The following is a 25,805-nucleotide window of genomic DNA, read 5'->3' on the forward strand; positions in this document are numbered from 1 at the left end:
GGTGCAGGGGGCCGGGCGGAGGCCCCGCCTGGGCAGTGGGGGGGCCGCCCTGCTAGCATGTGGACAGTCAGTATGGGAGCGCTCTGGGCAGGGGCTGGGGGTGGTCCTGAGCCAACGGAGCCTGGTCAGCCGTAGCAAGTGTGGGGTCGCACTCTGCTCTCCAGCGCTCAGGCAGGGGCCAGGGATGGTGGCCGTGACCCCGGGTGGTCCGGAGGGAGCCTGCACCAAGCTGAGACGGGACAGGTCAGAGGCCAGGCCATCCAGCAGAGAGGGCAGCCCACCCAGCCATTCCGTGGCCTTCAGCAGGGGGTTCAGGGAGGGGCTGAGGGCCCTTCATCTGACCCAAAGCTCCCCGCCCAGCTTGAGGGCCCCCAGGGAGCTGTGCGCGGCTGGGGAGACGCAAGGTGGCCGGCCCCACAGCCCGTGTGCAGGCGAGCCACTTCTAAGTTCCGAGGCCTGGCTTTTGCTGCCAGAGGTTCGGAGCCCCAGATGTGAGCCCTCTGCACCCCAGCATTCAGCCAGGGCACCTGCTTGTGCTCCGTGAGGCTCCTGGCCTCAGTCCGCTGTCCCCTGGGTGGCAGCTGGAAAGAGAGGGATGGGAGTGCTGGTTCAGTCTACACAATACCAACCTTGTCTGGGGGCACAGCCTCCTCCAGCTCACCCCCAGCTGTGTGGCCGGGGGAAGGAGAGGGAGCCATGGGCTCCAAATGCTCCGGGCTCACTGGGCAGGCCCTTCTAGGCCGTTCCAGGCCTTTCCAGGCTGCCCGTCCTTTCTTCGGGGGCAGTCCACTTAGACCCCCAAAGCAGCCCGGTCTCTCTGCTCACAGGCCGGTCCCTGGGACCCTGGGACTCACCCGGTGTGGCATGGAGGTTCTGGCAGTGGCTGGGGTCAGCACCCAGGTCACCTGGCTGGCAGGCGGTGGAGCCCCGCCCCAGATACGGGCCCTCAGGGGTGACCGTCGCCCCTTTGGCCTGTGATCTGCTGGAGGGGATCTTGGCTGAGGAACGGGGGCCCAGACTTGACTGAAAAGCTCTTCTGGGGGCTGGGAGGGGTTGGAAGACACGGGTGTTAAGAGGCCCTGGCCAGGCCACCAGCTTTGGGAAGGGTGCGAGCCGCCCGGAGGCCTGGGTGCGAGCCCGCCCCTTCCCATCTCCCTCTCCCTCCAGGGCTCCTGCCGTCCATTCTCCGTCAGCAGCCAGAGGGCTTCCACACATGCAGGTGGCGATGCCCGCTCCCACTTAACAGCCCGGTGCCCTTCTCAGGCCCCGCAGGCAGAGGCCACCCTCCTGGGCCACACCCAGGACCTACACGGTTCGCTCTGCCTCTCGCTAAGCCCGAGATCCCAGGAGTCTGGGCCTAAGCAGCTTGGGTGGGTGAAGGCGGGCTGATGGACGTCCCGAGGTCCCCGACAGTTGGAACCAGAACCCCGGCCGGGGGTGGTGGACACGCAGGGAGGAGGAAGCTGTACCACGGGTGCCCAAGGATAGACCTCGGGGGTGGGGGTGGGGCCGGGCCCCTAGCTCGCATCCGGCCTGGCTTCGCCCTGGCTCAGAAGCCTGGCCTGACTCCAAGGCAGGTGGCCCCTCTGTCCCCCACTGGCTCCCAGTCTCCCGAGCAGCGCACACCAGCCCCGCCCTGAGAGTGAGAGCCAGCGACCGGCTCCGAGCTGAGGATGGGGTCCAGCCCCGGCCTCCTGCGGCCCGTGAGCGTCCACTGCCCCCGCACCCCCGGGGTCGGGGCCCAGGCCCGGCACTCACTGCATTGAAGATCACACAGCTGCTGGGGGGTGGAGAAGCGTACATCGGTCCTCCAGCCCTGCAGGCGGAGGGGGGGCGGCTCGGTCAGCCCGCGGCCCCCTCCCTGCACCCCAACCATGTCCCCCAGAGCGACAGCCTGGAGAGGAGCTTTGGGGGGCAGGAGCTCCCCTGTGGGCTGATGGCAGGGAAACAGGTCTGGGACTGGAGATGGTGGGTGGGGGCGGGGTGGGGCAGCACCACCCACCTGGATGCAGGTGCTGGGGACACAAGCCTCGTCCCTGGGGATGTCCACGAAGGCAACCGCGGAGTCAGCCATGAAGCCACCCTGGGTTGGGAGAGGGGCAGGTCGCGGGAAGTGGGGGTGGGGGCAAGACCGGCCGTAGTGTGTCGCCATGGCACAGGGACACAGGCGTCGCACACGGCAGAGCAGCCCTGCACCCCTCCACACCAGGCGGTCTCCAGGGAAGCCAAGGGGTCAACCACCTTCCCCAGGAAGGTGCCCACCCCGCCTGGCTCACTGAAGCTGGAGGGAGAGGCGTGGCGGGGATCGCTGGGTGGCAGGCAGGGGGCCACATCTTCCTTTGGTGACACAGGTGCACCTTGAAGCTGGCAGCGCTGGGCGAGAAGAAGGTGACCCGGAGGCGGCCCTGAGACGCGGCTGGTCGGACAGTCATCTTCCAGGCTGTGGGGTGCAGGTTGAGGCCCAGCACCCCCCCCCACTTCCACTCCCCTTCTCACTGACCCGGCACCCTGTCATCCTCCTGCCTGGCCACGAGGCATCTCTCGGAGCGCAGAAAAGGGCGTTATTTGCTGCAGCCGCACAGCAAAAGGCCCAGGCGCCCTCCCTGCCCTGCGGCCCCATGGAGAGCTCACCTGGGAAGCCTAGTCGTTCGAAAGGGCACCTCACCCAGAAGCCCCGGCTGGTGGAGACCTGCAGAGAGGACACGAGGGCGAGCTGTGGCAGGTGGGGGTGGCCGGGGCCTCGGGCAGGCTGGCCTCCTTCCCGCAGAACCATTCAGCTGCACCCGCTGTCAGACCGGGGGGGGGGGGGCACGGGGGTCCCTGGGAGGCTGGACCCCAGGGCCGGGCAAGGTCTGGAGTGAGTGTGGCTGCACGTCCCCGCCCCCACGCCCCCCCCCCCCATCCCTCTGCCGACCCCTCTGCCGGCCTCCCTGCTGCCTCTCCCTAAGCGCCAGGCTGGCGCCGGCCCACTCACCTTCAGGCAGAGCTGGGGCTGTGTGTCCACCAGCGGGTACTGCACCTGCGGGGGGGCTCGGGTCAGGCCCTGGCCGTCCGTGCCCACCCCCACCCCGCCCGGTGGCCACTCACCCTGCCCCGTGCCGACCGGCCGGAGTGCTCCAGCTCGTGGCAGAGGGCCCCTGGCTCCGGGCGCCAGCACAGGCTCACGTGGCCGCTCACGGGACAGGCGGGCTCCCAGCTCAGTGCCTGGCTTCCGGGGTGGTAGCGGATGGCGTCCCACAGTGCCTCTGTGTCTGCAGGGACCCTCCCCGGGGGCTCCAGTCAGCTGAGCCCAGCGCCTGCTTAAGGGACTGCTGGGCCACGTCGAGACTCAGGTGCCGTTTCCCTGCGGGTCTCTGGGCCCTGGCCAAGTGTGTGTGTGTGTGTGTGTGTGTGTGTGTGTGTGTGTGTGTGTCCGTGTGCCTGTGCGGTGTCAGGGAGCAGAGCCCAGCGCAGGGTAACACTCCTCCACCCTGCAGAGAGCCGCCCTCGACAACACTTGCTTCTTCTTCCGGGTGAGCGGGGCCGGGGCTCGTGCACACGTGTACGCTGGGCGCGCGCACGCGGGCACACCCATGTCTGCAGATTCTGCCGCTGAAAGGGCTTGCTTGGGACACCCCTTCGGCTACGTGTTGCCCGAAGCACGCTCAAGGACCTGGGCCGGCCCGGCCCCCACCCTGGCAGGCACCTTGGACGCGCCCACCTTTCCCGCCCCCTACTCCACCCCACGGGGCACTTGCCATTTTCGAAGGGACAGGCCTGCATCCGCACTGCGTCAGGGGTCGCAGACCAGCCCTGCGGGAGGGGCCGGAGTCAGCGCAGGTCCTGCCCTTCCCTCGTCTCCTCCCCGCAGTGAAGGCCACACGCTCACTGACCTCAAGGCACAGGCACGGCAGCTCTCGGCCGTAGGGCAGAGAGACGGCGCGGGAGACCCTGTTCACCGTCACCTGCAGCGGAGTGGAGGGCTCAGGGGCTGGGGGCCCAGTGGGTGGGCGTGGCCTGGGCTGGGACAGGGCGGGGCGTGACGGCCCGGGGTGGGTGGGGCCAGGGGCTTGTGGGGCGCGGCCCCGGGGCGGGTGGAGCCCGGGCTCGGGTGTGGGGCGGAACTTGGTCTGGGCCCGGAGGCGGTGTCCGCGGCCGGGCTCACCCGCACTGGGGCACCCACGTCCTCACAGGTGAACCACTTGAGGCAGAGCCGCACGTAGTAGTCGGAGTCCGCGGGAGCCTCGGGCACCTGTACCAGAATGACCTTGCGGCCGCGGTCTACCCAGTAGGAGAACTTCCCGGCTACAAAAAGGCGGGCGGGCGGGCGGCAGGTGGAGGCCACGCTGGGACTAGAGGTCACTGGACACAGGTCCCCACCTGTCCTGAGAGCCTCGAGGTGGTGACCCCTGCCAGCCCTAGGCACCTGGGGACCCATCGTGATTTCCCAAGTGGGGCGGGCAGAAGATCCCGGTGGGAGGGCGGTGGGTGCCCGCAGCAACCTGCGGGGCTTCCCAGGGGCTGCGGGGCTGTGGTCCCACCCGGGGAGGAGGCCTCACCAAAGCAGAAGGGCAGGTTCCTCCCCACGTCTTGGTCTCTGCAGTCTGCAAACGCATAGGCAGCGGTGGGTCCAGCCACTCTGTCCCCAGGAGCCGCACACCCGGGTGGGCCTCTGCCCATGTGCTCCACAGAAAGAAGTCCCGCCTCTCCAGGGAGGCCGTGACCCCGGAGCTAAGCCAAGGCGCTTGCTGGGAGCTGTGCAGCATGGGGCCCTGCCCCCTGCCTCGCGTGTCCCACCCCGAGTCGGTCCCTAGACGCCAGCGGCAGGCAGCCGTGCGGGGCCCGCCCCAGGGACTCTCACCTTCCACATGGTATTGTTGGTCCAGCCGGACCCCACAGAAGTGGGGCACTGTCCTCAGGGTGACGTAGAGGCTCTGGGCCACGCTTACTTTGAAGCATTCAAAGTGCACCTGGAGCTGGGCAGGTGCAGGTGTGAGCCAGGCGCACCTGGGGTCTCCACCTACCCACCCCTGGCCAGGCCAGCCCCGCCTGGCACAGCCGGAGCCCCGCAGAAGGGTGCCCGTTCCTTGGGCATCGGGTCGGTCAGGTGTCGAGGAAGGGGGGGGCAGCCCCGGGACAGCTGCTCCTGCCTGACAAAGGCTTGGGCTGGGTGGCCCGGCAGGTGTGGGTCAGGCCCTGGCCTCACCTGCTGCCCCACATGTAGTCGGCGGGAGGCCCTTGAGACCCGCACGCTCTGACACTGGGTCTCCTGGGTGTCGAGGCTCATGGAGCAGGCCTCCAGGCCCCGCAGGCTCTCTGGGTGAAGGGAGGGACCGGGCAGGGCTTGTCAGATGGGGCGGTGAATCCTGTCCTCTCCTCTCTCCGCGATGTGCGTCTAGCGGGGCCACCCTGCCCCACCGGGCCGTCGGATGGTGGGGGCTAAAGGAGCCCGGAGCCCAGCCCCCTCACGGTCAGCACACCCCGAGACCTCTCACCGTGCAGCGTGAGGGAGGCCTGCACACGCAGGAGCAGGGAGCAACCGTCGTGGGGGGCACACCTCATGGCAGTGGAGAGCGTCAGGGCCTCCAGGATGGACCTGGACATGGACGAAGGGGACTGCCGGCAGAAGCTGCTAAGAATGTTCCCTGAGGAGGGGAGATGAGGGTGAGTGCCACAGGGCTCTCCCCCCAGCACCCCGGTTAGGCTGTGTGGGTGGCCCGGCCTGGGGGGAGCCCTCGGGCTGCATGTCTGGGGAGGGGTCCTCACCATCTCGCCCCAGAGCCATCAGGGAGCTGGCCCCCAGTGAGTAGTGGACCCGCCCCTGAGCCAACTGTCTGTTGGGGATCAGGAGTGGGGCCAGGCCCAGGAGCAGGCCACACCTGAGTGTGGGTAGCTGCTGCCCTGCCTGGGGTGCAGGGGTGAATGGAGCCTGCCTTCCCATAAGCTGGCAAGCCCCATCGCCCGTCTTCAAAGATGAGCAACAGAAAAGGCCTGCTAGGGGCCCCTGGGTCATGACCCCAATGTCATGCAGCCTCGGGCTCTGTTCACGGGCCAGCGGCTGCCCTAGTGCAGGCAGGACTGGCCCGGAGGCCTTGGCGGGGCTGGGGCTGGGGCAGGCCCTGGGGCTGAGCAGCAGTCGTGGCCTTCACTTGGCCGGGCTTGCAGCTGGGGACTTGGGGGACAGTGGAGTTAGTTCCACACGAGCCGTGGAGCCCTGGGGAGGCCTGTGCCCCCCAGAGTCAGCGGCCCGGGTGTCCTCCTGCGTGCAGGGCTGTGGCTCGTCTGCAGGCATGAGAGATGCTGTTCAGGCCTGGTGCCACGTGAGGTGGAGGGAGTAACCTCGAGGTGGGACCATGTGTCCAGGGAGGGGAAGGTGCGTGTGCTCGGTGGGTGCTTCGGGGGCTCAGAACCCCCAGGGCCCCCACGGGGCATATGAGGAGGACGTCACCGGGGACAGAACTCAGGGGAAGTGCAGGCACCACAGCCTGTCAGACCAGGCTGAGGCGCTGATGTGCAAATCAAGGGGGAGGCGGAGGAAGATGGCGACCAGACGCCTCTGCGGTGAGACTGAGGCAGGAACGGACGCTCCTCAAAGGCCCTAGCGCTCGAGGCCTGAGGCGCTGACCTGAAGGCACAGAGCAGCCATCTGTCCCCAAGCCTGGGGCCACAGGCTGCTTCCGCTCAGGGACCTTCTCCAGATGGAATGCAAGCAGATGGTCCATGGAGAAGGCAGGTCTTTGCAGGAGGGCAGTGGCCCGACCACGGGGGCACGGGCAAACATGCTGTGGTAGGTGAGGCACCGTGGAGCCTGTCACTCAACAGGGCCCATACTGACTGGCTTCAGAAACAGACTCCATGAGATCTGAATACGTTCATGGGAAAGAAGTCCAGCTCCGTGGATCCCACTGGGGCCAAGATGGAGTCACGGTGGTGAGGTTTACCCTCCTGCCTGACACAGCCTGGAAAACCAGACAAAATGTGTGGAGCGGTGGTTTCACGACATGACACGAGGAAAAGAAGGAGAGCGGTGTCCTTGACACAGGGGACACATACATGAGTTCCGCACATGCACCAGTGTCTTGAGAGCGTTTTCAGGCTGTGGTGGACGGAGGGGATCCAGGGGAGCCTGGCACTCTCCCCGAGTCGAGGAAACGGGCAGAGAGCCTGGGCCGACCGAAGCACCAGCACTAGCAGGACGGAGTGTGAGACAGGAGAGAAGGCTTCGGAAAGAACCACGAAGAACGTCCACCCTGCCAGGCACAGGTCAGCACACGCATGTGAGGGAACCACCGGAGGCAGGGGAGGAACCGGCCCAGAGGATCTGAGGGAAGAGTGTCCTGCACTCGTGCGGGGCCGAGAATAGTTCCTGTTCTCAGCCAGGCACTGGGTAGGTGCCACACACGTGAGTCTTGCCTCAATAGGGGATAATTAGCCTCAGACTGATTGCTGCTCTCATCGCGCCCAACATGTCTTAAAAGCAAGACCCCAAAAAGTTTAAGCTGTTTGCAAGCAACTTAACTGTATTCCAGGAAAGCCTCAACAGTATTTGTACGAACAAAAATACATATCCAGCACATCACGGGGTAAAATTCACGATGTCTGCCATCCAATAAAAAATTACAAGACATGCAAGGAACCAGGAAAATACAATCTATAATGAGAAGAATCGATTAACTGAAACTGATACAGGTATTAGAATCGTTAGTCAAGAACATTAAAACAATTATTATAACTATATTCCCTATGTTCGAAAAGTTAATTATAGATATGGAAGATTAGATAGATATGTAGATAGATCTCAAATCCAACTTCTAGAGAAAGACTATAATGTCTGGGATGAAAAAATACATCAAATGGGATTAATAGCAGATGAGATATTAAAAAAAAAGAAGACTGGGGAACCTAACATGGCAATAGAAAGTATCCAAAAGTAAATGGAAAGAGATAATGATGATGATGGTATAATAGTAGAAGCATTGGCAGGACAACTTCAGTGACTTAATGCACGTGTAATTGGAATCCCCAGAGGAAGGGGGAATGAAACAAAATCTTGAAGAAGTGATAGATATCTCCCCAACTTGATGAAAACTGTAAACTCGCAGATCCAGGAAGCTTGGTGAGTGCCAAGTGTAAGAAAGATGAAAAAAATCATGAGGGGGAGAAGGTGTGACTACAACAGCACAAATGCCCAGAGGGCAGAAGTGGAGCTGCCAAGGGTAGGATCGTAGGCTATTTGTGAGGTGCTGCATTATCACTTGAAGGGAGACTCAAAGGAGTTAAAGATGTATATTATAAATGCGAAAAAAAAAATCCAAAAAGCAAAACAAAAAAACACCAAAGCAATCACTAAAATAACAGTTTGAACTAATAAGTCAACTAAGAAGATAAAATGAAATCACACACACACACACACACACACACACACAGAGAGAGAGAGAGAGAGAGAAAACTAATAAGGCAGAACAAGAAAAGGTTAATGAAGAAGAGATGGAACAAAACACAAATAGGAAGAAGATCAATTAAACCTAACCATCTCGGGGCACCTGGGTGGCTCAGTCGGTTGAGCATCCGACTTCAGCTCAGGTCATGATCTCGCGGTGAGTTCGAGCCCCGCATAGGGCTGTGCGCTGACAGCTCGGAGACTGGAGCCCGCTTTGGATCTGTGTCCCCTCTCTCTCTGCCCTCCCTGCTCATGCTCTGTCTCTCTCTGTCTCAAAATAAATAAAACATTTAAAATTAAAAACCTAACATCTCAATAATCATATAAGCGTAAATGTTATACACAGGTAGCAAGATTTCAGACTACAGAAAGCAAGACAACTGTAACTGCTTATAAGATATACACTTTAATAGAAAGACACAAATGCAAAAGACACAACATGCTAGGCTAATCAAAGAAGCTGGAGTAGCTGTTCAACAACATGATTCATGCCAAGAATGGATATTATCAGGGTAAGGATATTCATTCACAATAATAGGGAACATTCATCAGGAGGACACAACATCCAGTCGGTTGAGCATCCGACTTCAGCTCAGGTCATGATCTCGCGGTGAGTTCGAGCCCCGCATAGGGCTGTGCGCTGACAGCTCGGAGACTGGAGCCCGCTTCGGATTCTGTGTCTCCCTCTCTCTCTGCCCCTCCCCTGCTCATGCTCTGTCTCTCTCTGTCTCAAAAATAAATAAAAACATTTTAAAAATTTAAAAAACCTAACCATCTCAATAATCATATTAAGCGTAAATGTTTAATACCACAGGTAGGCAAAGATTTTCAGACTGTACAGAAAAGCAAGACCAACTGTAAACTGCTTATAAGATATACACTTTAAATAGAAAGACACAAATGCAAAAAGACACAACATGCTAAGGCTAATCAAAAGAAAGCTGGAGTAGCTGTTACCAGACAACATGGATTTCATGGCCAAGAATGGGATATTATCAGGGATAAGGATATTCATTTCACAGTAATAGAGGGAACCATTCATCAGGAGGACACAACATCCAGAATTGATATTATACACATAATATCATAGTTTCACAGTGCATAAAACAAAACTGATAAAACTACAGGGGGGAAGAGACAAGCCCACAACTATAGTTGGCTGCAATAGTCTTTCCTCTATACTTGACAGAACTAGCAGGTGGAAAACCGGAAAGAATAGAGTGACCTTGTATAGCACAACCTACCAGCTTGACTTGATTGGCATTTACAGAACACCCCACCGACGACAGCAGAGTCTGCATGCTTTTCAAATGGAACATTTATCAAGAGAGACTATATTTTGGCACATAAAAGTCTTAGTACATTCAAAAGGATTCAGATCAAACCATCTTCTCTGATCAAAATGGAATTAGAAATCAATAAAATATTTCTGGAAAATTTCCCAATATTTGAAAACTAAACAATACACTTCTACATAACCCTTGGGACAAAGAAGACATGAAAAGGGAAATAAGAAATTACTTTGAACTGAATGAAAATGAAAAAACAACGTATAAAAACATTTGGATGCCTGCCAAAGATTCATCTTTCAAAGATGCTGGTAAGAGAATGAAAAGACGAGTCACCGACTGAGGGAAAATACTTGCAAATCATATACCTGGTAAGGAACTCGTATTCAGAACCTGTGAAGAGCTCTCCAGATTTAATAACAAGGAAACCAACAACCCAGTAAAGAGTAATATTGAACAGATTCTTCACCACGGAAGATAAAAGTGGGAAAGAAGCCCGTGAGGAAATGCTCAACATCGATAGACGTTAGGGAAATGCAAACTTAAGCCACAATGAGCTAGTGTTACCTTGTAGAATGGCTCAGATGGAAAGGACTGACCACACCAAGTGTAGACAAGGATGTCCAGGAATAAGAATCCTCACACACTGCTGGCAGGAACAGAAAATGTCACAACCACTTTATAAAACAATTTGGCAATTTTTTAGAAGGTAAGTATACACCTGCTATACGATGCAGACATTCCATGCCTTGATATTCACCCCAGAGTGATGAGAAAGGCTTGCCCATGAATGTTGATTGTGGTTTCGTTTTTAGAAGCCAAAACCTGGAGACAGCACAAATGTTCATCAGCAGGTGAGTGGGCAAACAGATCGTGGTGTAGCCATCCAGTGCAATGGGCTTTTGACACACGCCACACACGGATGAATCTAGATATCATTACGCAGAGCAAAAGAATCCAGACACAAGAGTACCCAATGCCTGATTCCATGCGTCTAAAATTTGAGAAAATGTGAGCTAATCGCTATGGAAAGAAAGCAGATATGTGGTGTCCATTATCCTGACGGAGGTAATGGTTTCACAGGCTTCACGTAAAACCTTAGCAAACTGGATATTTAAAATATATACAGTTTGTTTTAGGTCGGCTGTATGTCAATAATGCCGTAAAGCAATTTCCTCCTTCCTGTTCGTCTACAGTATGCACAAGAGGCAGGTGGTGTCCTTGGCGAGATGTCGTGCTGAGCTGGGCCCCAGAAGAGCGGGTTTCTCCCAACCCAGTTTAAATTTGTACAAGACCATGGGGCGCCTGGGTGGCTCAGTCAGTTAGCTGTCCAACTTCAGCTCAGGTCATGATCTTGCAGTTCGTGGGTTTGAGCCCCATGTCGGGCTCTGTGCTGACAGCTCGGGGCTCAGAGCCTGGAGCCTGCTTTGCATTCTGTGTGTGTGTGTGTCTCTCTCTCTCTGCCCCTCCCCCACTCGCTCTCTCTCTCAAAAATACATAAACATTTAAAAAAATTTTAATTTATACAAGACCAAAAGTGGGAAAAATAAAGCAATAATTTTTTTAAAAAGGCTTGGGGCGCCTGGCTGGCTCAGTTGGAGGAGCGCGTGACTCTTGATCTGGGGGTTGGGAGTTCGAATCCCACGCTGGGTGTAGAGATTACTGAAAAATAAAACTTTAAAAAAAAAAAGGTAGAGCCATTGAAAAGAAAGGCTCGTGGTCAGCGTGGAAAATAGTGAACTATATGGATGGGAAGCTGCTTATTTAAAAAAAATTTTTTTTTACATTTATTCATTTTTGAGAGACAGAGCACAAGTGGGGGAAGGGCAGAGAGAGAAGGAGACACAGAATCCAAAGCAGGCTCCAGGCTCCGAGCCATCAGCACAGAGCCCAATGTGGGTCTCGAACCCACGAACTTTGAGATCATGACCCGAGCAGAAGTCAGACGCTTAACTGACCGAGCCACCCAGGCACCCCGGACAGCTGCTTATTTAAAATAAAATGTCTAAGAGTAGGCTCTTGTCCCCAATTAGCTGACAAAATGGGGAGAGAGTATCTAGAGGAAAGGCGAAGAGATACAGGCATGCTAGACTATTTGTGGTGCAAAACCGGGAAACAAGACAGTCATTCTGTGGATATCATTGTGAACCCCGAGTCTATCACGAAGACCCAGGGAGAAGTAAACACACGTGGTCTCTAAACGGTTTTCAGAACTGCCGCAGGGCCTTACTAGAAGAAGGCCTAACAGATGTATTTTAAAAAGCAGAAATAGGACCCCAAAAGGAAGAAGTAGGTTACAAAAGGGAACAGGGAACACAGGAGTTGATCAAACATGATGGTGAATTCAAATGCATATTGACAAAGGAAGAGGAGGAGAAAGAAAGCTTCTGTGTGTTTAAAAACGAGCGGGGGTTCGCTTCCCGCGACGCGGTGGACCCAGCCCTTTGGGCCAGCCTGCTGCTGAAGACAGCGACTGCTGGACGAAAAGCCGTACATATAAAAAGCCTCCCCAAAGCTTGTGAAAGGTGATGAAAGAATCAGGATCCTCAGGCCACAGCCTGAGAAAGGGCAGAGGGATGCAGTGCACAGGAAGCCACGTCTGCTGAGGGCATCACAGAGCTGCCCCCGTGTCGCCCTGGGTGGGGGGAGCCGGGAGGGACACCCCAACCCTTGGCCCCGTGCGGCGGTGGCTGGTCTGAGCAGGCAGGGAGGAAGAGAGAGCTTCCCGCAACCTCTGGTGGGTTAGGGTGCTGGTTCCCAGCCCTGGTTTGCATCTCTAGGAAGGTCCGAGAGACCTCAACCTGTTTTTCAATTCAAAATGGTCCCGATGGCCCTGACAGTCAGGCACTACCCCTGGGTACCGCTCAGAAACAGACGTGAATCTGGTCTGGAGAAGCCCCTTCATCGTAGGCCTTGGAGAATGCCAAGAATCATTTCTCAAGGGCATTGAGCACACAAATTATTTTCTAAGTTTATTTACCTTGAGAGAGAGAGAGAGAGAGAGAGAGCGAGAGCCCTAGAGGCAGAGAGCACACGTGGGGGAGGGGCAGAGAGAGAGAACCCCAAGCAGGCTCCTCCCTGTCAGCGCAGAGCCCCACACGGGGGCTTGAACTCATGAACCATGAGATCATGACCTGAGCCAAAATCAAGTGTTGGATGCTTAACTGACTGAGCCACCCAGGCGCGAGCAGACATATTTAAAGATAAATAGGCCAGAAAACAAAGTGCCAAGAGGGAGAACCAGCAGAAACAGGCATTGGACAACCCCCAGAGCCTTCCGGTGACAGGTACCTCGGATGTGAGCTACAGACCAACCATGCTGAGACAAGCTCGAAAAAACGTGCAGTGGGGAAAACTACAAAGAGGGACCAAGCACATTCCAAAGAAACAAACAGAATTTCTAGAAATGAAGCCCACAGAAATAGAAATTAAAAATGCAACAAACGATTTTAAGAGCGGACTGGACCTCAGCAAACAGAGACTTAGAGAAGTGAATGATCACAGCAAATGATCCAGAGGGCGGCAGAGAGAAAAAAGGTGGGGGTGTGGTGTGGGGGGGACACAGCAGACACATGAAGAAATGTGGAGAAAGAAGTAAAATGGCCAAGATGAGTCTGAGGGCGTCCCAGAAGGGGAGGGAAGGGGCAGGACAGAGGTCACAGCTAGCTCTGAAAAGGCTCACACAATAAAGTAAAAGTCTCCCTTATGAACATGGTTGCAAATCCTAAATAAAATTTTAGCAACTTGATTTAATAATTTAGTAGACATGACCAGATAGGATTTGTTTCAGGACTGTAAGTGTGGTCAACATGAGGAAATCTATCAGGACAATTCACCTCATTAAAAGATTAAAGGAGAAAAACTATATGATTATCTTCACAGATGCACAAAGTTTAAAAAGAATGTTTAAAAAACTAGGAAAAGGAAGGCATCTCCTTGTCTAGATCAAGGCCGTCTACTTCAAAGGCCTCATACACCTAATATTTGATGGTAAGCCTTGGGAGTCGTTGCCATAAATATCAGAACTAAGACAAGGGTTCCCCATTTAACATTGTCTTGGTGATTGGAACCAGGGCCATAACACCAGAAACAAACAAAAATCATACATTTATAAACTGTCATCATTTGTAGAATATGCAATTACTTATACATAAAACTTAAGAGACTCAACAGGAAATTTATTAGAAATAACAGAGGTGTTTTGTTTTGTTTTGTTTTTTGAGAGAGAGAGAGAGAGAGAGAGAGGGAGCTGGGGAGGGGCAGAGAGAGGGAAGAGAGGAGAATCCTAAGCAGGCTCCATGCTGCCAGCACTGAGCCCAACGTGGGGGTCGAATTCATGAACTGTGAGATCATGACCTGAGTGAAATCTAGAGTCGGGCGCTTACCCAACTGAGCCACCCAGGCATCCCTGAAATAACAAAGAGTTTTTAACAAATGTGTTGGGCACAAGATCAATATACAAAAACAGCATTGCTCTACACAAGCAAAACCAACCTGAAAATACAATAAAATAAGGAAACCGTTTACAGTATCCTTCTGCCTCTAAAGATCATAAATAAATGTTTTGAGGAAGACGTAAATAAATGGAAAGGCATACCATGTTCATGGTTGGAAGACTCAACTCTGATGTCATTTCTGTGTCAAATTAAGTAATAAATTCAATGCAATTCCTATCAAAATGTGTAATGTTGTAACTAATAATAAATATATATTGGTCTGTGCCCATTATCTGGTGCAGAGATCCTAAAACCCTAGGAATTTCCCAAGAGATAAGAGCCTGGAAGGTGTCTTTGGTCCTTTATAACAAACCACTTTCAACCACACCTGAGTTTATGTTAATGAGGTAAGCCCCTCTAACCTGGGGGCTCTGAGGCTAAACTGATGGTCCAGGTAACATGGAACTGAGTTAATTATTTGGTAATATTAAAAAATACACACATTGGAAAATACCTACTGATATTTTCAGTAAATTTGACAAATAATCAAAAATTCATATTGGAGGAGTGAGAGCATATAAAATGTTAGGACCCTTTTTTTTAAAGCTTTTTAATGTAAAAATGAAATTTAGATACCGAAAAGCTCACCCCAAAAAACAGCTTTGTGAATTATTACAGAGCAGATGGCCTGATCATCACCAGACAGCCAGTCCCCAGCCAATCAAACCCTGTCATTCACTCCAAAACCAGCACGCTGACTTCCGTAGTAACGATTTTGCACTTCTTTATGGTTTGATCACACTCTTCACACACTATACCTGAGGCTTGTCCGTTTGTCAAACTTGGCTTATCCAGTCTGTCTACATGTCTCCTCCCCTTTGCCGAATCAGCCTCCCGGCCAGGCGCCTTCAGGGGTGCAGCCCAGCACCCGTCTTGAGGCCCTTGTATTCCTGGCAAATCAGCAGCAGGACCCAGAGGTCTGGTTGCTCTCAGGGTCTAGATCTTTAGCAGGCTAGAGCTGGTGTTGAATGCCATCACAAGGAGGCATGCTGTGTCTGGACCTCGGCCACATGTGACGTTGTGACAGCGCTAGCTGTCACCAGCACTTCTGTCACCGGGAGATGCAAAATGGTGATCGAATTCTACGGTTTCGTTTCCACTCACGAGCTGGAATACCTACTTACTCCAAGGTGGCATTCACACAAGGCAGAATCAAGGCTTGATTGTTTCCTTTTATTTTCCCAGTTTTCAAGATGATGAATTGATTCCCTGTCCTCCAGAGAGGATGAAGAGTTCCCTTTTTTTTTTTTTTTTGAACGTTATCATTATGAATACATGGGTTTACACATGGGTTGCAATTTATTGCAATTCTTGTTCTTTTTTTAAAGCTCAAATAATACCCACTTGGCTAATGGGGTCTTCAGGATGTCTCCCAAGTACCTTTGACAAGCACCACAGTCTTTGACAGCTTCCTTGCTCTCTGGTATGACAAGATGTCCCAGGTTCTTCCATACTCATTCTGCCCCAGGCTGGGAATCAGCCCCTTCCCTCAGAAGCCCTGCCTGGTTCCTTCTGGTGGGAAATGGTATTTTAAGACCACAGTCTGGGCACTAGGGAGGCTCATGGCTATGTGTTGGTCACTGGTTCTAGAATTTTTCTGTGGAAAGAGTGGCAATATATTTATATAAATGTAAGTATGACTCACGAGGTCATACTTATGTCACCAATTCAGAGTAAAGGTTTTACTTCGCCTTTTCTATATGACATCTGCCTCTCCTTTCTTCCATGCTGAAATGTGGATGCTCAGGGACATGAGATAATACAAGGCAAACCCGTCCTAACTGTCGTTGGCTGTATGCAAACAACATTACAGGCGCAAGTCTTAGTCACGGCACCAACAGTCAGGATGATGAGAAACGGTAAAAACATGTCTTGGCATATACTTTTCTCATCTTTCCCCACTTTTCATGGTTGTTCCCTACCTACATCATCAGAACATAAAGCCGTGACATTCCACACTGTCTTGTAACATACAGTCTCAGTCTCGCAAATAGCCGCGTATGTAATTTACACACCTAATTCCCACGTTCGTCTCATCAGGCGGCTTGGCTGTTCCTCATGGGAACAGATTCCTAGCAGGTGCCTCATAGGGGCCCCTGGGGGAAATATTCCGGGTGTCCCTGCTTGTTGTGCTGTACACAAACGTTGGCTGTTTTATTGAAATATACTTGACGCACAACATTGTGTAAGTTTAAGATACACAACCCCGTTGATCTGACACATTTATACATTACAGTATGGCTGATGTGTCCACCGCACCTCTACTGGGTCACATAATTATCTTCACTATTTTGAGTTTGGGATCATTAAGATCCAGTCCCTTAGCAAGTCTGATGATTGGAATACAACATTGTGGTAATATTCACTGCACCGTGCGTTACAGTTTGACTGTCCTTCTGGTGGAAAATGTTGAAAAGTCTGATCTAATATACTTTTCTTTCCACTGTAAGTTGTCTGCTCTTTTTGCCTACCTGCCCAAAAGATTTCTCTCTTTCTTTTTATGATCCAGTAATCTTACTAGAATGCGTTTTGGTGTTAGATATTCAGAATCCATATTCTTGGGTTCATGGTTTGCCTTTTCAATAGCTAGTTTCAAGAAAAAATTTTTTGAAATCTTCCGGGAAGTGTAGTTCTTAGTATCTGTTCTGTGGCCTTGGTTTGCTTCTTCAGAAAGAAGAAATGCACATCAGCCATATTTTGGACATTCTCTGCCAACCTACGACACATACCATCTATTCACACATCATTTTAACCTCTTTTTCAGTTCATTTTTGTAAATTTCCCCTTTTCACCTTGTATCCCTTCTGGGTGTTTAATATCGGGTCTGTTCACGCAGGTTCTTCTACTGTAAGTCTTCATTTCTAAAATTATTTTTCCTTTATTTCTCATTCTGTGTGCTGTCACCTCGCTTCCGAGAATTTCTAACTTTGAAATAAAAGTTTACAGTTTGCGTGCCTTTCTGGTGCACCTCCATTGTCCGTTGGGACGTTGTTAAATTCCTTATACCCTTTTATGTCACCGTGAGGGGTCTGGCCTCTGTCCCTGACACCAGTTTTCCTGAGTTTCCCGCAGGAGGCGCAGCTCCGGCCACAGAGCGCCCTCTCCTGTCGTGTTGGTGCAGCGTTTGGAAGCGGGGTGACGGTTGCCCCCCGCCCCGTCCACGTCCTCTGCGGTCCTCGCTCTGTTCTCTGTTCGGCCTCGAGGGCACCTCAAGCTCCCCGGTGTGGGGCCGTCTCACGAGGGGTCCTGGCACCGGGGGGGGGGGGGGGGCGCCGACACCCGGCTCCCGCCGCGGGTCTGGGGGTGGGGGAAACAGGTGCGCCTTCCTGCTCCCGCCGCGGGTCTAGGGGCCGGGGTAGGGGGCAGGTGCGCCTTCCCGCGGGGGGTCATCAATGGCTGGGAGGCCTTGTGCCTGGGGGTGCCACAGTCCCCCATTCCTCCTCCGTGTCCACGTGTGCTGGCTCCGCAAAAGCCCAGCCCAAAGCCCTGGGCTTTGTGCCCCCGTCCCCCCCCCCCCCCCGCCATCGGGGGCGCAGCCGCAGGTAAGCCAGCTCACCCGGGGCCACGCCTCCGTGTCACCCCCACCGTCCAGTTTGCACCTGCGGGTTCAGCGACGCGGGCGCGCACCGCCACCGCATCTCGCGGCACAGGCGAGGAAAGGAAGGAACGAGGGAGACTCGCTCCGCTCCGTCGGGAACCAGCTGGGATCAGAGGCAGCCACCCCCTCCCCCCGCTGGAAAAGCGGACCCACGTGGGCGCAGTAAGCGCACAACCTGAGCGGTAAGTGGTCGGGCCGCTGATGGAGCCCCGACGGCAAACAGACCCCAGGGAATTAAAGAGCTAAAGGAAAACGACACCTGAAAACCTTTAGAAACACAGCAAAGCACGAAACAGGGAGACGGTGTCACCACCTCAGGACCGGGAAGAATTTCTTGAAAGATCCCCCCACATCCACAAAACCCATTAAGAGGAGACTGGTAAATGAGACCGCGTCCAACTGGAAAACTCGTACGTGGCCTTACGGGTCAACGGGAAACGGGGACGCGCTCTGGTGGGAGGGGCACCCCAGGGACACGCCAGACCACACCCATGGGCCAAGGCCGTGACTGACAACGAAGCTATATTTAAATGGGGGCCATTTTGCATTGGACAAAACTGGAAAAGTTGACAAGAGGAAATGGAGGTTTCCAGATACTCCTGCTGGGGTGGCAACTTGCATGGCCCCTTTGGAAAGTGGCCTCGTCCAACGAAGTAGGAAGGGGCGACTTGTGTCTCCAGGCACACCGCTGTTGTGAGCTGGGGGCCTTGCCCATGTGCGCCAGGTGGTGGGCAGGGACATCCGGGGGACGCTCTGTCCTGTGAGGCAGGCAGGGAAGGCCCGTGCAGAGCAGGAAGGCCTCCCTGCTCTGGCCCCTGGGAGGGGACAGGGGACCCTGGTGACCTGGGTGGATGAGGGCTGGAAAGGCAGCCCGTCCCCCTCTGCCTGAGATGTACTCACGGTTCACTCGGTTCTTGCAGGCGAAGCCCTGAGGACAGAACGAGAGAGGGTGACAGGTCAGCCCCGCCACTTGCTGTCCCGCCCCCTGAACCCAGCCCCGAAGGGCCAGGAGAGTCACCCGGCCCCTCACTCTCTGCAGGGGCCTGGGGGTGCCACAGTCCCCCATTCCTCCTCCGTGTCCTCGTGTGCTGGCTCCGCAAAAGCCCAGCCCAAGGTCTTGCATTCAGTGGTCAGTCAGTAAACTGTGGGACCCGGACCTGATAGACCGGCCCCGAGCCAACTACTTCCCAACTTCCGCTGCTGGTGCCCGGTGCCGGAAGCTCCCCAGCGCCCCCTCCCCCTTCCCCAGGTCGTTCTTTTTTTTATTATTAAAAATTGTAATGTTTATTTTTGAGAGAGACAGAGACCGAATGCGAGTGGGGGAGGGGCAGAGAGAGAGGGAGGCACAGAATCCGAAGCAGGCTCCAGGCTCCCAGCTGTCAGCGCAGAGCCCGATGCAGAGCCTGACATGGGGCTCGACATGGGGCTCGAACTCACAAGCTGTGAGATCATGACCTGGGCTGAAGTCAGACGCTCAATCGACGGAGCCACCCAGGCACCCCTACCCCCCAGTTCATTCTTTAGGCGAACCTTGGTTGAGTACCTCCTAGGCACTGATTAGGTGCTGGGGTTCGCGAATGAAAGAACATGGGGAAGCACCCTGCCTTCGAGGAGCCTGCATTCTGAGGCCGGGGCCACAACCCAGACTGTGAGACATTGGGAAACTACACTTTAGGTTAGACGTTGAGGAAGGGTGTGGGGGACCCCAGAGGAATCAGGAAATCTGCAGGCGTGCTCAAGGGCCTTGTGGGCCACGGGAATACGCGGAGCAAGGGCCGCTGACAGCACGTGAACACTCCCTGTCCAGGCTGGCCTCCCCCCTCCGCGGCTCCTACCCCCACCAGACCGCTGCCTGACGGAGGGGCCCGTGGACAGGGGGCGTCTGAACTGGGCACCGGGGGGAGGCGGCTGGACGTCCAGGCTGCGGACCTCACTGTGACGGGTGGGCCGTGATGCCCCAGGGCGGAGTTGGGGAGAGTGCCGGCAGGGGTGCGGCGGGGTGGCTGGGGCTCCGGGGCACCGCGCTGCGCCGGGCCTGTGCGCCACGGCCCCACACGTGGCAGCGAGGAGCGGCGACCCTCTGTTCCCTTCCGGGAGAGCTGACCTTCCGCGGACCCAGGAAGCACGGACAGCTGGGGGGCTCAGAACGGAGCCCCGGCACTTGCCTCTGGTAGCACAGGTGGGGAAATGGGAGACTACAAGCCAGGCCCACTCCTGCCCCTTGGATCCGTGGAGACGTGGCTACTGGTGGCCGCATCGCCTGCTCCACCCCCGGTCCAAATACACTTTCTAGTTTGGGACAGTGCTAGATGTACAGAAAAGCTGTGAAGGTGGCCCCAACAGTTTGCCCCTGATATCAATATCCCACGTCACGATGGTGCATTTGTAAAAGCCAGGGAGTCAGCTCAACTCGTTTTCCACCAACACCTGTTTTCTGTGTGATGCTATACTCCGCGTTCCCTGCCCTTCTTCACCCCGCTGTCACCACCCCCATTTTCTGGCCACCGTTATCTCCCTGGAGGCTGCTGATGTGTCCCCCCCCCAATCTCCAGTTCCCCCAAAACCTGCCAAGGTCAGAGGAGCAGACCAGACTGGATGCCTTGACCCCGACAGCCCTGCCCATGGCCCCCTGGTGAGGAGCAGAACCCCGACGGCCGGACCCCAAGGGCACTGACCCAGGGGGTGGCAAGAGGGCTCTGCTCAGATGGAAGGGCTGAGCCAACCGGGGTGCCCTCTCCAGAATGGGACGGAGTGGTCCCCGGGGCACGGCAGCCCAGGGGTGGGAGGGTAGGAGTGGGCAGCCCAGTCCAGCAGGCCCTGGAGGTGGGACAAGGGGAAGCAGGAGCAGGGCCCCATCTGCGGCCCCAGGGGGATGAGGGAGGGGCAGTGGCTTGGGCCCTTGGCCACCCTCGCTGCCTGCCTCAGCCTCAGATGCTGGGAATCTCTCCTTGGCATGCACTGTCTTACCTGTGACCTGAGCCTAAAACCGCCCCCCACCCCCACCCCGGAGCTCCAAGAGGGAGAGGGGCCCGGGTGTTTCCCCAGAGGTGGAATGCCTGTGTCCTGGCCATTGGGCACCTCCTGCCCTCTGGGGACTGCCTGTTTGCCCCTGTGTCTTAAGCAACATCCCCCCCTATGCCCACCCCCACTGGTGGCTGCGGTCTGCCGTCTGCCGGTGGGCCCTTCAGCGCCCAGACCCTCTCCCCTCTGGGACACAGAAAGAGGGATGAGCAGGGACAAAGGTCAGGCCAGAAAAGCACCTGTGGGCAATGCGGCCCAGGGTCGCTGGTGTACCAGGAACTCCAGTGGGGCAGGGAGTGGGGCGTGGGAGGGGGGGGCTGGCTGAGAGCCCCAGGGCCCTGCCGTGGGTGGGGTGGGGACAGAGAAGTAGCCGCGCCCCCACCTCCCCGGGGTTTTCCGTCGGACTTCTCGGGGCTTCCCGGGCCAGGCTGGGGGCTGTCTGTACGCAGGGACCCTCCCTCCAGGAGCATGTCTTTGGGGCGGGATCTGCGTCTCTGCCCTCCCCCCAAGCTGCCCCCACCGGCCCCGAGCTCCAGCCGGAGGACAGGACCTTGTCCTGGGTTCCACCGGCCCCAGCGGGTCTGCTCTGCGCAGCCCACGGTGCCGTGACCCCAAGCACCAGGGCGATTTCAGCACCGAGGCCCCTGCCCCGCGCCGCGGGCATCGCTGGCTCTGGGGTCCTCTGCTTCTGTCCCCCCAGCTCTCCAAGTCAGCTCAGCAAGGACGGTTTTCACGGAACGCTTCCCGAGGCCCCGGAACAGTCTTCCCGTGGGAACTTGTGGGCTGGAAGGGTCTGGGCGCAGGCGCGGGGGTCGCCAGAGGCTGCCCCCCTCTCCCTGCTCGCCTCCCTTCCCGAGCAAACCCCTCCTCTGAGCCCGCTGCGGGCCCCTCCCCCACCGCTCAGCTGCCCCCTCACCCCCTCTTCCCCCAACCCCGCCCCCAGCCCGGCACCGAGGTGGCCGCGGGGCCTGGCTGAGTGCGCAGTGACCCCCTTTCCCCGCGCTGCGTACCCTGCCCCCTCCGGGCCCCCGCTCTCCCCTTATCCCTCCTCCCTTTTTCTCCAGGACTTTTTCTCCTCCTCACAGCCGCTGGGTCGAAGGGGCTAAGTCCTACCCCGTCCTGTCCCCATGTGGGACCTCGGCTGGGGCCCAGCGTGGCCTCCACTCACACCCAGCTGCCCTCACCCTCAGCTCTCCATGTCTGATGGGCTTCTCAAACCCCACCTTGCAAAACCAAGGTTCCTTCCCCGAAACCTGCCCCCCTCCCCCGGGCCTCCCACTTCAGGAAGCATCTCCAGCAGCCAAGAAACTGAAGTCGGGTTCTAGGGTCCACTTTGATGTCGCCTTGTGCCCGGGATCCTCCCCCGGCCAAGCCAGCTCCCTGTGGGTGGGGCCCAGACCACCATTCCCCGCCCCCCCCCCCCCCCCCCCCGGACCCAGCTGTCTCCTCTGCACCCACCGGTCCCACCAGCCGCCAGAGGGAGACTGTCCTGGGCACTCACGGGTCCCTGCACCTCGGATCTGAGCCCGGTGCCCCTGCCTGGCCCCCTGCTCCGCCCCCCCACAAGCCCCTCGCTGAGCTCCCCGGACCCTCTGCTGGATACACTCCCAGGGCTTGTGAGGCTGCTGTTCCTCCCAGAAGAGGGAACTCGTCCTCAAGTGCCTCCAGGGTGGCCTGGGCACCGCCCCTGGAGGCCACCCCAGTCCCCTTCACAGTCACCACCACCAACATCTTTTGTTGTGCGCTGTACCAGTTAGAACACAAATCCCCGAGGTCACAGGGCACGCAGTGGGCCCTCAGACTTCCCTCCGCCCCATGTTCATGTCCTTTCTGTGCGCATGTCCCTGCTGCATCGCCCACTGTTCCCATGACACCTTCCAGGCTGCGTCCCCACCGCGCCGAGACCAGTTGTGGGCGCCGGGGGCACCACCTGGGACACGGTGCTGCTGAACGCCTCCCTCAGGTAAGGCTGAGTCAGCTGGCCCCTGCGAAAGTCCCGGGCCGCCACCACCACCACCCTTCCTGGGCTGCATCCTTGCCCCGCGGCTCCCTCCGGTCCAGGGGGGCACACTCCCGCAGCCTTCCCGGAGCGGGCTTTGCACGCAAGCCCCGCACCGTGGATGCCGAAACATGCTTTGCCGAAGCCACGGGAGGCTCCTGGCAGAGGGACGGCTCGCAGGTACACCAGCCTGCCCCCACCCCGGGGCTCTCAGCAAACATCTCCTAGGGCAGCGCTGCAGGCTGGGCCCGGCACCCCGCAGGGGCTCCCAGGCCCCCCTCGGCCTCCTCATCGCCCAGGGCCTCCCGCGCCCCTTGCCTGCCGCCCGTGTTCGTGTGGGGGTGCCCGGCCAGTGCCCCCTGTGGAGGAACCGACGCCCTCGCACCGGAGAGCCGGGGAGGCCACCTGACCATGCACAGCACAGGGGTGGGGGGGGGGGGGCCGGGGCTCACCTGAGAACAGGAGAGGCCACATTCTGCAATCTGGGGGATGGCCAGGCTCCGGTAAGTGCTCCAGGTCAGGGCCAGGAGCGCCACAGCGTGCCCAGCGGGCATCCGGCCCGAGTGACAGCTGCCAGGGAGCACGGTGTGCGCGCGCATGGGGGTGAGCCTGCGGGAGGTCCTGTGAAGCTGCCGCTTGCCTGCGCAGCCTGCACTCCAGCCCCAGAGACAAACGGGAGAGTCTTGAGTGAGTTTGCTCCCTGGGGCAGACACTCCCCATCCTGGTGGAAAGGAGCCCAAGTGGGCTGGCTGAAACCACAGCCCCATAACTTCCTGCCAGGTCCTGGCTCGGGCTGTGGGGCCTTCGGACTCTGGCCAGAGGCCCACGCAGTTTTAGGGTGCCAAAGGAGGCATCTGGAACCTCGAGTCTTTGGGGTTTCAGGTTACTGGGTGCCCCTCGGGGCTAGTCTCTGGATCAGGGCTGGCTGTGCGCCCATGGGGTTGGGGAGCTGTCCCCCGTGCCCCGTGGCTCCTGGGTGTACCCCCATTTCTCAGGCACTCATCTTGATGGTGGGAGATGGATGGGGGGCCGATGACCCCGGTTGTTAGGCTTGGCTGGGTCTTCCCAGGTACCAAGAGCCAACCGTGCAGGAGAACTCTCTCCTGGAGCGGGACCTGGGACCCCACACCACTTCCAGCGTGTCCCCGTCACCCCTCAGACGTGAGAGGCTGCCCCCTCCGCCGAGCCCTCACCCCAGAGGGCGACACCCGGGGCCTGGCTTCTGCTCAGGAATCACCCTGTGCCTTTTTTTCTCATCTGAATCCTTCTGTGTATGGACGTTTCCAGGCAGAAGCTCATGGCACCTAGTCTGCTCCAGCCTCCGTTCAGGGCAGCAGGAAGGAAAGAAGTGAGGCATGGCTCTGGGACCCCTGTGTCTCCTCCCCGCCTGGGCAAGCCCAGACTCCGTGTCTGGGCTCCTTCCTGCATCTGGTGGGCAGGTGTGAGCGTCTCCGACCCTGGGGGGGGGGGGGGCACCATGCTCCGAGTGGGGGCACGTGAAGTGATAGACGGCTAGGGATCTGCCTGGAACCCCAACAGGGCACCCCAGGTTTGGAGGGGAGCTGACTCTGAGTGGCACCATCCCCAGGCTGGGCGCCCTGCACGGGTGGGCCCCTGGGACGGTGCAGCTGCACCGGCCCACGTGCTCCACGAAGTGACCCAGGACGAAGGAGCCTCTGCCCCTAGCACCTGCCCATGAACATCGCCCAAGGCCGTGGTCCCTGCCCTCCCGCAACCCTGGCCCAGTCTCCAGAGCCTGCAACCCAGCCTCCCTCCATGCTGGGCCAGGGCCTCAACTCTGCCCCATCTGGTTTATAGCATGCACGGGTTGGGACTTCTGTGGTCCCTGCTGGGCTCTGGGCACCCCACCGCACGCTGCTGGTGAGGCAGAGCGAACAGAGATGGGGCTCCTATCCTATCGTGTGCTCCCCTGTGGCCGCGATGCCCAGGAGAGGGAGAGCCCGACGCCAGCCACTGTGCTGAGTAGCAGAGTGGCAGCAGGCTGGCATGTCTGGGGGTCACCGAGGAAGGCCAGGCATTGGTCTTCCGACTGTCCCTGGTCTAGCCCGCCTCCAGCACCTTCAGCCTCTGGGTCAGCCAGATGGGCTGAGTCAGAAGAAAATGTGCTTCCCCAAGGGGCTCACGCTGCGTGGACTCAAGTGGGAACTGGGGTACCACATGACTTCAAGGGCACAGGCTTTCCTCGAGCGAGGCCATATGGCCACTCAGGCCCCAAGTCCCTGCTCTGTGGCTGCCCCAGGATGGGCCCACTTGCTAGGTGACCACGTGGCACCCCGAATGCGCCATCCCAGTGCCAAAGGGATGCAGGTGACCAGAAGTGGGTGGCGGATCCAACCGACCACATGCCATCGTGGTCGGGGGTGGGGGTGTGGAGAAGCATACTGGGGATGCCCACCCCCCACCGCCCCCACTCCCTCCCTCCGCTCCCCCCTCCCCCGCCGGGGCTCCTGTCTTGGGGGCAAGGGCAGGCTATGGACTCTCTCCGTGTCCACAAAGTACTGGTCCTGGTTCTTCCTCACAAGCCCCACTGTTCCATGTAGGCTTGGGGGGGCTGAGACACCCAGCCTGGGCCCAAAGAGGATGCAGGGGCTCACCCTCCTAGGAGCCTCTGTAGCCGGAGTGGCCCCCTGATGACCAGATGGCCCAGAAGTCCAACTGTGGTTGTCTCTGAGGGGTCTGACCCAGGGAGGGCACCCCCTTCACGCCCCTCACTCGGCACCAGGTTGGTGTAAAGAACCTGGACCAGCACAGCGAGAGTTTTGTTGAATAAATGAGTGAATAAATAACGCCTTCCCCGAGACCTCCGGCTGGGACACGGGGTGGGGGGAGGGGAGGCGGGGAGGGGGCGCCTTCCAGCAAGGAGGGGCTCCAGAGGAGGGGGCTCCTTGGAGGAGCCCGGGACGCCAGGCGGCTGTTTGTGTTCTCTGCCCAGGGCGGCGCGGGGCGTCCTCCTCTGGCGGAG

General features: G+C 57.4%; 1 protein-coding gene and 1 long non-coding RNA gene across 2 annotated transcripts; one reads left to right on the top strand and one right to left on the bottom strand.

Annotated features, from left to right (window-relative positions):
* Positions 1–411: 411 nt before the first annotated feature.
* IL17REL (interleukin 17 receptor E like) lies at positions 412–25,202 on the bottom strand. The gene is made up of 17 exons (XM_053199558.1): positions 23,275–25,202; positions 18,703–18,730; positions 5,475–5,624; positions 5,186–5,295; positions 4,841–4,955; positions 4,539–4,583; positions 4,145–4,284; positions 3,873–3,944; positions 3,738–3,792; positions 3,088–3,251; positions 2,975–3,019; positions 2,632–2,689; positions 2,277–2,440; positions 2,003–2,083; positions 1,759–1,816; positions 855–1,043; positions 412–581 (listed from the first exon to the last, which is right to left on the bottom strand). Exons 1-17 carry the CDS (start codon positions 23,587–23,589, stop codon positions 556–558), a joined length of 1,815 nt encoding a protein of 604 aa, XP_053055533.1. The 5' UTR covers positions 23,590–25,202; the 3' UTR covers positions 412–555.
* Positions 2,475–11,165, top strand: LOC113602668 (uncharacterized). The gene is made up of 3 exons (XR_008288931.1): positions 2,475–4,267; positions 4,671–5,643; positions 10,524–11,165. It is a non-coding gene; the product is annotated as an uncharacterized LOC113602668 (long non-coding RNA).
* Positions 25,203–25,805: the final 603 nt, after the last annotated feature.

The sequence above is a fragment of the Acinonyx jubatus genome, chromosome B4, assembly GCF_027475565.1.
Source record: "Acinonyx jubatus isolate Ajub_Pintada_27869175 chromosome B4, VMU_Ajub_asm_v1.0, whole genome shotgun sequence".
Taxonomy (NCBI): domain Eukaryota; kingdom Metazoa; phylum Chordata; class Mammalia; order Carnivora; family Felidae; genus Acinonyx; species Acinonyx jubatus.

What these genes read in the sequence shown, in the direction of transcription:
- IL17REL (XM_053199558.1), bottom strand. Translation starts at nt 23,589, where the DNA reads ATGGGGCTGTGGTTTCAGCCAGCCCACTTGGGCTCCTTTCCACCAGGA. An exon ending in GTGGCCTCTCCTGTTCTCAG is followed by an intron (nt 18,731 to 23,274) that starts GTGAGCCCCGGC and finishes TTCTGTCCTCAG; the next exon opens with GGCTTCGCCTGCAAGAACCG. An exon ending in GGCCTCCCTCACGCTGCACG is followed by an intron (nt 5,296 to 5,474) that starts GTGAGAGGTCTC and finishes CCCTTCACCCAG; the next exon opens with AGAGCCTGCGGGGCCTGGAG.